We start from the raw sequence: 13859 nt of genomic DNA, 5'->3' as shown, positions 1-13859 counted from the left end.
TCTCAACTCGACGCATTCCCAAAATATAAACCTGTTTTAATCCACCTAGTGGTGCAATTATGCTTTTCTCATTTGTCCAGAATACGATTCCATGGCTGGTTATGTTCAATACAATGGTGGAAATAAATATTACATGTTCAGTACGATTTGTACATACATACAATCGATCGACAGCCACGATCATGAGATACTATGTGATATTGTAACATCGCTTGAAACCAGCGGCGGATCATGGAGAAAGATCCGGGAGGTCCGGGTCCTGCCGAAAATTTTCAACTTGTTAAGAAATTTTAAACTAGTTTTAATTTTAAAGTAGCAACCCCTCACTGCATACCCCCCCCCCCCTCGGGCCGGTATAATTGAAGATTTATAGAGTGATTGCATAACCTTTCTATATGAGAAAGGCAAAAATGTACCAAAGTCCAAAAAAGTAAATTTTTGTCAAACATCTCAATGTTTCATGCATTTTAAAGTCATTTGGCATCAAAAATACAAATTTGATTTTGAAATTTTTTCATTTCAGTTTATATGGGAATTTGCTGCGTGATTGCACTCTTCAACTCGTAACCCCGGAACCGGAAGTCCAATCAATAAAAAATTCAATAACAGAGGTCACATTTTTTTCCACAGAAAAGAAACAGAGGTCACATTTTTTTCCACATACACACATACACACACATACATACACACACAGACATTTTCCGATCTCGACGAACTCAGTCGATTGGCATATGACACTCGGCCCTCCAGGTCGGGATTAGATTGACGAATTTTAGAGTGAATGAGAAAGGCAAAAACATTTTTAGCAAATGTTGAAAGTTATGCATTATTTTGGTGAGCAGTTCTATGTTTCATTAAATCAATTTTAACTTCGCTTCCTATTAAATAAAAACCCTTATTACAGTACATCTCTACAAAAACGAGCTCAATTTGAAAAGAAATCTGAGGATTATGATTGATTACAGAACTCTGGAATTTTCTATTGGAATGTTTTCAGGCAGGAATTTGATATTGATGCAATTGGACATCTGTGAAATCAAAACCAATAGATCAGTTACATATCAGGACCCTATTCCGACAATTTATCAAACGTCCTCATGATGTCTACAACAACAGGTTATCAATCTACGATTCAGATAATTGTTATTGTAATATTGAATTAAATCAGTCAGCATCAATAAATTTTCAACTTCAATCCAATTTTTTTTGTTGGGTGTGGTGGGGGGGGGGGGGTGTTGTATGGTGGTAAACCCCAAAACCTTCTCGTGGCTACGCCGTTGCTTGTAGTTATTTATTTCGCTTTTCATTTTCCGATATGTTTCAGATCGATCCGATGGTTATAAGTTAGAAAAATTGCAGTCAGAAGGTTCGTACAAATAAACATTTTTGCACTGATAAGTTATCAAGTTCCTTCCAGACAACTTGGAAGTGTTCGGTGATTATTTCTAGCAGTTGTAGATAGAAAAATGAAATACAAAATTCGTTTTATTGAAATAATGTTTGGCTTATTTCAATGGATTATTACTATATTGAACAATAAATAGGCGACAAAGAGTAATCCACAAACAACAAGCCATAACTTTTAAAGTATTCAAAATAGATATTTGAAGTCTTCAGTAAAGTTATTTGCAAAAGTAAGAGCTACAAATTTGCTGAAGACATTATTTCGATATAATCACTTCCAAGAAAATTTGTGAAAATATCTCACTCATAGGGGGATTAATCAGCAAAAGCACAATACCAAAAGAAAGGGAATATTACCTTCATTAAATTCTCCGAAGATACTATTGACCTAAAATAAGCCGTTTTGGCGTTAATAATAGATTACATGTTTTTGGTCATATTTCTGGCAATGGGAAATGATAAAAATCTTTCGTCCGCATTTAAAGTTAAATATCTCTTTTGATAATAGTTCGATTTAAAAAATCTATAGCTTGTTCGAAAGGTATTCGTTAAAGCTATCTAAAAACATATAAATTGTTAATCTATATTGTCAATTTCGGCAGATAATTTAAAAAAAACTGCAAAAACGCCATTTTTACGCATTCAAACATTCATATTTTGGAAACTAAACATCAGAATCAAAAACAAATTAATAGCGTTCATACTGTTTTTTAGTTCTTTCATTTAAAATTGGTTTGGATAAGATCGGTTCAGCCATTGCTGAGAAACACGAATGAGAATTTGTCCGTTACATACACACACACACAGACACACACACAGACATTGTCCCAAATCGTCGAGCTGAGTCGATTGGTATATAAGACTCGGCCCTCCGGGCCTCGGAAAAAATCTTGAAAGTTTGAGCGAATTCTATACATTTCTTTTATAAGAAATGTAAAACGATGAAAATGCTATTGAAAAAAACAATAATATTAAGCATTTTGCAAAAAGCTTTTGTAGTTACCAACCTTGAAGAAGAAAAACTGTGCAAAATTCAGTACGATTGGTCCAGGGAATTTTGAGTTACGGTTTACACCGCATTTTGTCGAGGTGCCTCTTGAATTCACTGTCTGCATCAAGTTGTTGAAAGCTCAGCAATTTGGATTTAACCCATTTGACAGATTTACTTCGCTGAAAATCAGGTTTTGAAATTGTCAAATTCTCAGCTCAATTACTGAACTTTTGGTATTTCAGGATTGATTAGGTAATCGTGCTGATAATTTGAATTACTTCATTTTCAGCAAAGTAGGCCTTTTTTACAATGGAGAATACATGTACGTACTAGCCCAGTACACGTGCTATTAGTAGATGTGTACTGGGGGCGTGTCGGGCTCGAATGGTGACGCTGCCATTAATACCGATTAAACTCCATTGGGCTCCGCCATCGTTCCCCCAGGGACTACCTCTTGGTATTACTTCTGGGGAATAAGCAAAGTAGGTCTGCCGAATTCTATATGCATGGTTAGTGGAGTAGTTAGGTAGGAAGGTATAATAAGCCCCACCAGGCTAAAATGTCAGATATCTTTTCTAGGGACCACATAATTATCAGAAGCAAATAAATTATTGTTTTTGGCTTTTTCATGTGCTGCAGAACAGCAACTAATACAAATCTTTCCAAAATAGGTAAGCTTCCATTATTGTTCTGTAAGCTTTTGAAATAATCAGATTTGGCTAAACTGTCTGACTACTAAACATAATGTTAGAGAAGCTCTTTCAATCCTTGGAGTGGCTAGCGACTAACAATACAACTCTATAACGTTCACGATAGTAAAGGGCGAACACGAAATTATTGCAACACATTCAACAGGGCATAACTTTTTACCATTGGGTAAAAACCAACCAAATTTTGCACACTTTCTCATTGATGTGTATTGTTTACATGCTGTCAAACTCGAAGTCGTGTTTTTCGATTCAACGAAAATGGAGGTGAACCAACGCGAGTCGAGAGAACAAATTCTTTCCAAACACCTGGAATTTCCTGACCTGTCGCACCGGCAGTTGAGAAAAATGTTGAGCATTCACCATTCAACCGTCTCCAGAGTGTTGTAGCGGTTCCAGGAGCGGTTGACGTTGGACCACGGCAAAGGAGCTGGAAGAAAACTGGGACCGGAGAACAAAAAGGCGGAGGGAAAGGTGAAGCGGATTATTAAAGCAAATCCCAACGTCTCAAGCCGTGATTTGGCTAAAAAGATCGACATGTCGCAGAGCTACGTCCAGAATGCAAAGAAGAGAGCTGGAATACATACATACAAGGTCTGTCAAGATGACAAGAAAAGTGTCATCAAGATAGCGTTAAAACACGTTTTAACTCGTTGTGTGAACGTAGTATTAACCACTTGGATCAGAAATAATTCTAATATTATTTTGTTTAAGCCAAATCGAGGATTCCAACATTGTTTTAAAAATATAAATACATCAGACTACTTATTAAATGGCATAAACAGTGAATTTTCAATTAACATCATTGTACGATTTTTAACATTGCCGTGTATTGCCGATCAGAGCGCAGTAATGCAAATGGCAGCATCATGTTACCGGAAGAAGACAAAAATATGTCATGCTCCTCTTGTGCATACTTCGTTATTTTCAATCCTCTCTTCGACTTTCTTCTGGATAAATATGGCTCTCTTTGCTCGCAAAAAAGATGGCAATAAAAGCCAGTTTTATCAGGTAGGAAAGACAAGCACCGTCGAACTATATTTACCTGTATTTTTCTGTTCTTTCCCAATCAAAAAGGGCTAGTTGCTGGCTAACTGGGGGCTATTTGCCAACTCGGATGCGCTAATTGCCCTTCAATTTGCCAGCAAATTGCTGGCAATTAGGGGGCTATTTCAAATGCAACATTTGGGCGATTTACCGCCGTCATTTTTTTGCCGCCCAACCCGCTCTTAAATCTCCCACGGAACGCGCCATTTAATCGCCCTTAATTGCCTAATATGAAAATTAAAAATAATTCTTATTTTCGGATTCATTATCTACTCACATATACTTACCAGTATACTAGGTAATCACCACCAAATTATAGGAAGAATCAATGGTGAAATTGGTATTGCACTCCAAAACTTACCACAAAACTTACCACAATCTGACGTTCATTAAGACTCTAGGTCAGAGATCTTGTTCCACTATACTTACACACGATTCCACAATTTCCCACATTCTTTGGCTAAATGAAGTGCACTAGACAAACTACAAGGGAGAACACACCAATTGTTCAAAAAACAATTTTAAGCTTAAGCCGAACACGAACCGCCATGTTTGAAAAACGCGAAAAACAACCAAGTCCATTTCAGCCGCCCGAAAATTTGTCTAAGTATTGAAATTGCCTTTAAATCGCATTCGCAAATTGCATTTGTTCCGAGGGGCAATTAGCACAGGCGAGTTGAGTCAAACGTCAAACTTTTTTAATCGCCTGACCATGTTCGTCCGCTCTTTTTTGACAGGGAATTCCTTCTCTCTACACGCTTGATTCCAATTGCTCATCGAAGAGTTACAGGAGAGCACATTTGGATAAATCGAATCGATTATCGCATATTCAGATCAAAGTTGTTTTTGTGAATTGGAATCAAAACTGCAATAAGAATTGTGTTGATTATTTTATTTTACATATCGCTATTGGAATAAGTGGGATCATTTAGTTCCTTAATATAAACCAATAACATGTTATCACGAATTATTGCCCATATATCTGTCGTATCTCACATCAAAGAAAGTGAATAATGAAAAAAAATAGTTTTTTTTTCATTTGGTAGATCCAAATAAATGACAATTGGATGTAGATCGTTCTGGCACGAAGGGGGGAACAAATAGTGGACTGTATAACTACTATCTTCGCCCAGACTTTGCCTTCGATCACTGGCTTTCTTTTGGTGATCTTCACACACAGCACGGGTTCACTGAACTTAACCTTTATTTGCCGTAAAAGTTGTGGTAGAAATTCAACCCGTGTGTACTGCTTGATAATCGATAGATAACTGACTTTATTGCTCAACATGATTGCGCTTATCTACCCGGTATCGGGTGTGCTTGGTGAGAGATACTGAGAGTATTGAGAGATGTTGAAAGTGATCTAATTTGATCTGGTTTAGGGATGCCTACGTTTACCCAACCTATCTTACTGGTTCGACCATGCCGGCCGCCTTGAAACTAGACGAGTTTCAATAGAAAACTGAACTTGCTTAATGTTGTCTAAACTAGCTGCTACTATTTACTTAATGTTACTAAAAAGGTTGTTTCAATTCACAATTTAATTCATTTTTTGATTGATCTTTAGATCGAAACACTGTACTGCTGCTCGATGATACCGATTTTGTACCGCGTCCTGACGGTGATGCGTAATACCACGCTTGTTCGCATGGTTATGCTGCTACTAGATGCCTGATTGTGCTGCTTCGTGATGATTGGGATGTTGATATGCTGCTGCGTGCAGTGCTGAATACTTCTTTGTCGATTGGTTTCGTAGAATACACGTTCTTTCGGATGACGTCAATGGGTCGCTGAGTTGATTCTGAATCGTTGTGTGTGGATCTGCTCCTCTGATCGGATATGGTTTTGGACATGCTGGTGCATCGGTTGATGCTTATCTTCCTTCCTTCTTACTTGGCTCATTGTAGATGCAAATTTTTTGGTGGTGATGATTTCCTCAAAAAGGACTGGATGTAGTGAACTGAATAGAAATTTGTGTAAACCGGAACAACTTACCGACCCAGGCAATGCTGGCGCCTGAGAATTCTCCGTAGAGTGTGAACCTGGGTCGTAGTTATCCAGCTGCGTAGATGCGATTGTGCTCGAGTGACCACCCTTGTTGCCTTGCCTTAGGAATGTCGATCGATGTGATGAGCTGGCCAAGCACATTGCCAACCGATCTGCCTAAGGTGTTGGAGGGTTTCCATGGCTTCCTCCAAGTGAAATAGTAGTGACCTTGCGAGAGCTGTTGTGCTACCAACGACAACGATGTGATTAATATGCCTTAAACCATGCGATGACCCCTTTGGTCAACGCCGACGCTTGTACGCCGAGACGTTACAGTGATAACTTGTAGAGACGATTACAAACAAGTACAGACAGACCATACCGAACAGACCTTTTACCAACTGTATATTTATGCCTTTATAATGATGGTACTCAGCTGACGGTATCAGCCTTAGCTTAACTTTTTGATGCAGTTGCATCGATACACACTCAGCGAATGTTTATTGGTCAGAATTTTGATTATTTACTTCGTTGTCCCGGATGGGAAGCGGACAGACCTTCGAGATTCCTCTATCGAAGCATCCGTCTTTAGTGCGTATGGTGACAACGCGAATGTTGCCATCAGAACCGCTAAATATTTTGATGACCCTACCCAAATGCCATTTCAGAGGGGGTGCGTTTTCTTCTTTAAGTAGGACCATCGAACCAATTGAGATATTATTTCGTTCTTTGGTCCACTTTGTGCGGTTGTGTAGATCAGAGAGATACTGCGTAGACCACTTCTTCCAAATCTGCTGTGTTAAACATTGGGCTCTCTGCCATATGGTCAAGCGGTTGCTTGGTACTTCCTGCAAATCTGGCTCTGGGATAGCTGTTAGTGGACGCTGCACCAGGAAGTGACCAGGCGTCAATGCTTCATAATCGGTGGGGTCACTACTGACCGGCATGAGTGGTCGGGAGTTCAAAACCGCTTCTATCTGCGTCAATGCAGTAGTCATTTCATCTACGTTTAGCACTTTGATTCCGATTGTTTTCCGAAAATGACTCTTGAAACTTTTGACCTGCGCTTCCCACAGGCCGCCGAAGTTTGGTGTGCGTGGGGGGATGAAACGAAACTCGATGCCGTCATCGCTCGTGTGCTTGACTATAGTTTCCTGGAATTGTTGACTGTGGAAGAGTCGATGCAGCTCTGTGAGCTCACGTTTAGCTCCGACAAATGTTGTTGCATTGTCACACATTATCAGTTGAGGCCTGCCGCGCCGAGCAGCGAAACGTTTCAGTGCCGCTAGAAACGCTTGCGTTGTTAGGTCCGAAACCAACTCCAAATGGACAGCCTTCACGACTAGGCAAACAAATATCGCCACATAGCATTTTACAGGACGCGCTCGTCGATTTGGATAACTAATCTGGAAAGGACCGCAGTAGTCTACTCCGACCTTCAGGAACGGTGGCGCGGGGTTGACTCTTGCCGAAGGAAGGTCTGCCATAATTTGCTCAGAGATTTTTGGTTTGTTTCTGAAACACGGAATGCAGTCGTGAATCACCTTCCTCGCCAAACTGTGTATGTGAACTGGCCAGAACTTGCCCCGCACTGACGAGATGAGTAATTGCTGTCCCGCATGAAACAGCCTTTGGTGGTAGTACCTGACGATCATCGTTGCTAGCGGATGGCTGTGGTGTAGGATGTACGGGTGTTTTCGCTCTTGTGACATGAATGGCTTAGCAAGCCGGCCGCCGACGCGCATCACGCCGTCGATTAGTTGAGGGTTGAGTGATATTATTGAAGACGAATCTCTCACGTGACCTTGCTTCGCAAGATCTTGCAATTCTGCTGAGAAGCTTTCTTGCTGGGATAAACGAACCAAATTTAACGTAGCGTCCTCCTGTTCCTGGAGGGAAAGGAATCCAATTCTCCTGGACTGTTTATTGCTGCACTGCGCGTTGTGCTTGAACCGAAGAAGGTACGCTACGAGCCTTACTAGGTCCGGAAACGAGGATCGCAATGCAAATATCTCACTGGGAGGTAGCGCTTATGCCGGAAGTGCTACTGACGAACGTTCTTCTAACAACGATGAATCAAACTTCTCCGTGAGTACCTCTTCTGAACGTCGCCAGAAACCTTGTTCTTGAGATAACCAAATCGGACCTTCAAACCAGAGCATTTGATACTGGAGCTGAGCCGGTGACATTCCACGAGATATCAGGTCAGCAGGATTCTCGATCCCTGCTACGTGACCCCATACTCCATCTTTGGTAAGGTGCTGGATCTCCGATACCCGATTCGCTACGAAGACCTGCCAGTGAGAAGGTGACGATTCCAACCAATGCTTTACTATCATCGAATCAGTCTAGAAATACGCATCAAGCCCAGAGTGAACTTGGTTGTACTTCTCATATAAATGACTCAGCAAGAGAGCCGAGGACAGCTCCAGCCGCGGGATTGTCATTTTCTTCTTTTTCCGCTTGAGATTTTCTAGAGGGGCCACCCTCGACTTTGACATGATCAACCGAACGGAGATGATACCGTCGGATGAGATGCAACGAAGATACAAGCAGGCACCATATGCAACTTCTGAAGCGTCACAAAAACCATGTAGCTGAACTGACAAACACTCTTTGCTAAATCCAATCCACCGGGGAATGACTAATGACTCTAACGCCATCAAATTCTGCTTGTATTCATTCCATAAATTTTGTAGCGATTCATTCAGTGGCTCGTCCCAGTCACATTTCAGCAACCACAGCTTTTGAATAAATATCTTTGCTTGCACCACCACCGGACCTACTAATCCTAGCGGGTCGAATAAGCACGCAGCGTCGGAGTGAATGCTGCGCTTAGTGATTGCCGTTGAGCTTGACCTCCATTCTGGGAAAGTGAAGCAGAATTCATCTGTACTCGTATCCCAGCGAAGCCCCAATGTCTTCACAGTTGAGGTCGACGAATCTAACTCTAATACAGAGCGTTCATCGCATAGATGCCTTGGAAGGTTTGACAGAAGCGCTGTAGTTCCACTTCCTTAAAATGAATCCAGCCGAGTCGGTTAGCTGCATGACCTCAGTCACCAACATTTTTGCTTCGGAAGTGCTGTCGGCTCCCGACAACATATCGTCGACATAAAAATCCTCCTGTACAACTCGAGCTGCGATCGGATGTGTCAATACACTGTCTTCTCCAAGCTTCTTTAAACATCTCGTAGCTAGATATGGTGCACTGGCGGTGCCGTAGGTGACGGTTTGCAGTTCGAAAGTTTTGATCGGTTCTTCCGGCGTGTCTCTCCAAAGGATGCGTTGCAGATGCTTGTCTACCTCTTGGACCTGAACCATCCTATACATTTTAGCAACGTCAGCAATGACTGCGATGCGATGACGACGGAATCGTAGAATAGTGCTCATCAGATCGTCCTGGACAACTGGTCCCACCATCAGTGCATCATTAAGTGAGACTCCAGTCGAAGTGCGGCACGATGCGTCAAAAACAACTCGCAGCTTGGTAGTTGTACTGTCGGGTCGCAATACTGCATGGTGCGGCATATAATACACAGGATCGGTGCACCTTTGCTCCGCATTTACCTCTTTCATGTGGCCCATCAGGATGTACTCGTGGATGAATTCTTTGTACATCGCCTTCAGAGCCGAGTTGATACTGAAACGCTTCTCCAGTCCGATGAACCGTTTCATAGCGATATTGCGGGAATCTCCCAACCGTTCGATTACATGTTCTTTCCTGGGGAGAGTCACCACGAACTTGCCATTTTGATCGCGAAACGTCGTTTTGTTGAACAGATCTTCGCAAGCTGTCTCCTCAACAGAGTGAGTTCTATTCACATGGCATGTCTCCAGTTCCCAAAACTTTGCGATCATCTCCTGTAGGTCAATAGTTGAGCTGACGTAGCTTGTCGTTGTGGGTATACTATTTGACCGATTTGGAACCTTCCCAGACACTACCCAACCGAATACTTTCTCTTGTAACGTTGGACCATCTTCAGACACTTTCTGCTTTCCTTGCAACAGTAGGTCGAAGTAGAATTCCGCTCCAATTATCATATCGATCGGACCGGGCTCCCAGAATCTTGGATCCGCCAACAACAGCTGCGCAGGAAACTTCAGCAGATCGGCCTGAACTGGCTTGAGCGGAAGTGTTGGTGAGATTCTCGGCAACACGTGGAACTGCATTTTTGCTTCATACGACGATACAGACGGGCTTCTTGGTTGAACGTTAGCCTCCACAAACTTGGTCGACATTATGCTGCTGTTACCAATTCCTTGTACCTTCAGAAAATCAGGAGTTTCGCGGCACTTTAACTTCTTGGTAAAGCTGCTGGTCATGTAACAAAACTCCGAACATGAATCCAGCAGTGTTCTGGCGAACGCAGTATTTCCCCGCTGATCTATGACTCGAACGATTGCTGTTGACATCAGCACTTGACGAACTGTTGGTTCAAAATTGGAGCGTGGGAGTTCCACTGCTTTAAGGGCGACTGTGTTTTGTTGTGTGGGGGGTTGTGGGTGAGTGTGTTGTGAGCGAGATTGGATCACGGGGTATGAAGTTGTTGGTTGTGCTTGTGCGTCTGGCTGAGTGAGTGATGTTTGTGTCTGGTTTTGCGATTTCGAGCGGCTGTGGTTTTGTTGTTGTTGGTTTGTTGCTTGTGTCCGAACAGGCGGCTGTGGGACGGAGGGAGGATTAGCTTGTGGATGGGAGGGCTTAGACTGGCGAACAACATATGCTGAACTCTCGAAATGAAGCATAGTATGATGTCGTTTACCACAGCGGTTGCAACAGCCTCTAGTACAGCCTTCAGCGAAATGACCCACCGTCAAGCAGTTTCTACACAGACGCTTTTTGTTGACCTCTTCAACACGTTGAGCTATGGACATTCCTTGTAGTTTGTTGCACTTGAAAGGTAAATGGAACGATTCACCACAAAATAAGCACCGGCGTTGATATTGCAACGAAGTATGCGTGAGGGATAACCTTGGTCGTCTTCCTTCACCGTCGTTGGATTTATTAGGAGCAATAGACTGAAGAACCGAGCATTGGTCCCTCAGGAACTCCATCAAACTCTCATACTTGGGAACGTCCTTGGAGTTATGGTGTGACTCCCACTGTCGAAGAGTCATCGAATCCAAACGAGTGTACATCATATGTGCGAGAATAGTCGACCAATTATCTGTTTGCTCTCCAATTTTCTGTAACATAAGCAGATTCTTGTCAAATTCACTGATCAGATGATTTAGTGACTCGCAGTTTTCTTTCCTCATCGGTTCAATAGCAAAAAGCGCATCCAGATGGGCCTTGACGATCAGTTTCTTGTTCTCGTACCTTTTCTCCAGCACCTTCCAGGCCACCTCATAGTTATCGGCCGACAGGTCAACCGAGTTTATCTCCTGGAATGCTTCGCCTTAAACCGATGATCGCAAGTATGTGAACTTGTCAATGTCTGTCAATTGTCGATTGTTGTGGATCAGACTGCGAAAAGTATCGCGAAAGCTTGTCCAATCCTTGATTTTCCCATTGAATGACGGAAGCTTGATGTCTGGGAGTTTTACTCGGGAAACTGGCTGATCAGTAATTGCATTATCAACTGCATTTGGCTGCCTAATAGGATCGACTTTCTTCGGACGCAATGCAATCAAAGCTGACTTTATTTCGTAATATTGCTCCTCAACAACACGTATAGCTTCATCGAACTCGTCTTCACGTTTCACTGCTAGCGCCTCCATTCGCAGCGCTCGGTCCTCGACGGAACCTTTCACTTCGGGTTTTTCATCCTCCTCCTCGATGACCAGTTCTATTTTTCGGCGAACGGTGTAGAATTTACGCATAGCGTTCTCCAGAGTCTCCAGCCGAACATCGATTTGGTTTTCCTGCCTATCCCTCTGGAATCTTTCGACGAAACGCGCCAAAGCCTTGATGGATCCATGCAACTGCTTTTCTTGCTTCTTCAGCTCCTTGAGCTCATCCATTTTCGCACACAATTGATAAGGATCACTTGCAAGTTTACAGTACTGCTTATAAATTCACTAAATAACTAGAATAAGTTTATGAATGTTCACTTTGATTTAGATTCAGTTTATGCACGCCACTGTCAATTATGAGATCACACCGCGGTACTGTAAACTTGGCTTTAGTAAGTTTAATTTCACTTTTGCACTTTTCGTTCACTATTCACTGCATTGGACGCTGGAACTGGCATTTTTCGTATCGTAATTAATCAACTCGACGTCCCACAACGCGCGATTGACAGCCGAATATCATCTGATTGACAGCCGAGAGCAAACTTGTAACGGAGAAATACAACAAACCTTCGAAAAGTCGCAATGGCGAAACCAGTTATAACTTCAAGGGAAATCGAACTCAACCCAAATCACAATTCCCGGAAAAAAACGCTCAAAAATCATTTTTCCAATCTTTATTGACCAATCTCACACATAATCTCAACCCAATACATGCAACCCAAGCCACACAAACATGCACTACCCACATGCAGTATACTTAACAGAAGCAATTTTTCCAATTTCTGATGACACGATGAGATAACTAACAGCCTGCCGATCCGATAGTCCAACAGCAGAACGAATTCACTTCCACCGACGGTTGATCCGAAACAGCATCCAACGCTTCACACGTTTTTCCCTCCGTGGTGACGCTACCAGCAGAACAATTGGTAGTAGCAGCACAATGCCACTGGATGAACGCGCCAAAACCACACGAGGATCACGACGATCAATTGTCACATGCACTATTGTTCGTTTTTTATATAGCACTGTGACCACGTTATCACACTGCCTTTCTGAGGCAACTTTATGACGCCGCCGAATCGCGGGCAACTACTGTGATCGAACAAATCACTAATTATGTTCAGAACTGTTCACTTTAATCTTCTGGTCCGGCGAATCCGGCTCGAAGGACCATGTTCTGGCACGAAGGGGGGAACAAATAGTGGACTGTATAACTACTATCTTCGCCCAGACTTTGCCTTCGATCACTGGCTTTCTTTTGGTGATCTTCACACACAGCACGGGTTCACTGAACTTAACCTTTATTTGCTGTATAAGTTGTGGTAGAAATTCAACCCGTGTGTACTGCTTGATAATCGATAGATAACTGACTTTATTGCTCAACATGATTGCGCTTATCTACCCGGTATCGGGTGTGCTTGGTGAGAGATACTGAGAGTATTGAGAGATGTTGAAAGTGATCTAATTTGATCTGGTTTAGGGATGCCTACGTTTACCCAACCTATCTTACTGGTTCGACCAATGCACTATTTTATAAATTTTCTTATTTTCACACCCAGTTCACAAATTGAATCAGAATGTTAACTGCTTACAAAGTAACTCCATAAATACGCTAAGCAAAGATTAAATAAAAGATTTTAGATATGCGTGTTTTTCCTATATGAATAAACTCACATAAAAAATCCAAATAAAATATTTTAAAATGGATTGCGAACGCAACGGTGATCAATATATGATCATTCTGTCAAAGTTTAATTTTTTGTTTGACCTTTGTTTACTTTTTATTTAAGCTTCGCTGAAAAAACGTGTAGGGGAATTGTGGAAAAACCGACACTGTGGGTAAAACCGACACCCCACAACTTTCCCTAGAAATCAAATTTTTATTCATTTCATGACACATTATTATTAGTACGTTTATGTAGAGCATTTGAAGGAAAATTGGATTCACTTTAGCACGCCGAATGTCATAAAAATAAACAAAACAT

At 42.0% G+C, this 13859-nt stretch overlaps 2 protein-coding genes across 2 annotated transcripts; both read right to left on the bottom strand.

Moving 5' to 3' along the window:
- Positions 1-5712: 5712 nt before the first annotated feature.
- LOC131680511 (uncharacterized) lies at positions 5713-8474 on the bottom strand. The gene is made up of 3 exons (XM_058961222.1): positions 8192-8474; positions 6788-8113; positions 5713-5915 (listed from the first exon to the last, which is right to left on the bottom strand). Exons 1-3 carry the CDS (start codon positions 8472-8474, stop codon positions 5713-5715), a joined length of 1812 nt encoding a protein of 603 aa, XP_058817205.1.
- Positions 8475-9099: 625 nt separating this feature from the next.
- On the bottom strand, positions 9100-12099 carry LOC131680510 (uncharacterized). The gene is made up of 2 exons (XM_058961220.1): positions 11604-12099; positions 9100-11534 (listed from the first exon to the last, which is right to left on the bottom strand). The coding sequence occupies exons 1-2, from the start codon at positions 12097-12099 to the stop codon at positions 9100-9102; spliced, it is 2931 nt and encodes a 976-aa protein (XP_058817203.1).
- Positions 12100-13859: the final 1760 nt, after the last annotated feature.

Source organism: Topomyia yanbarensis, chromosome 2, assembly GCF_030247195.1.
Source record: "Topomyia yanbarensis strain Yona2022 chromosome 2, ASM3024719v1, whole genome shotgun sequence".
NCBI classification, from domain to species: domain Eukaryota; kingdom Metazoa; phylum Arthropoda; class Insecta; order Diptera; family Culicidae; genus Topomyia; species Topomyia yanbarensis.
The sequence above is the reverse complement of the archived record's forward strand: the minus strand, read 5'-3'. Positions and strand labels throughout refer to the sequence as shown.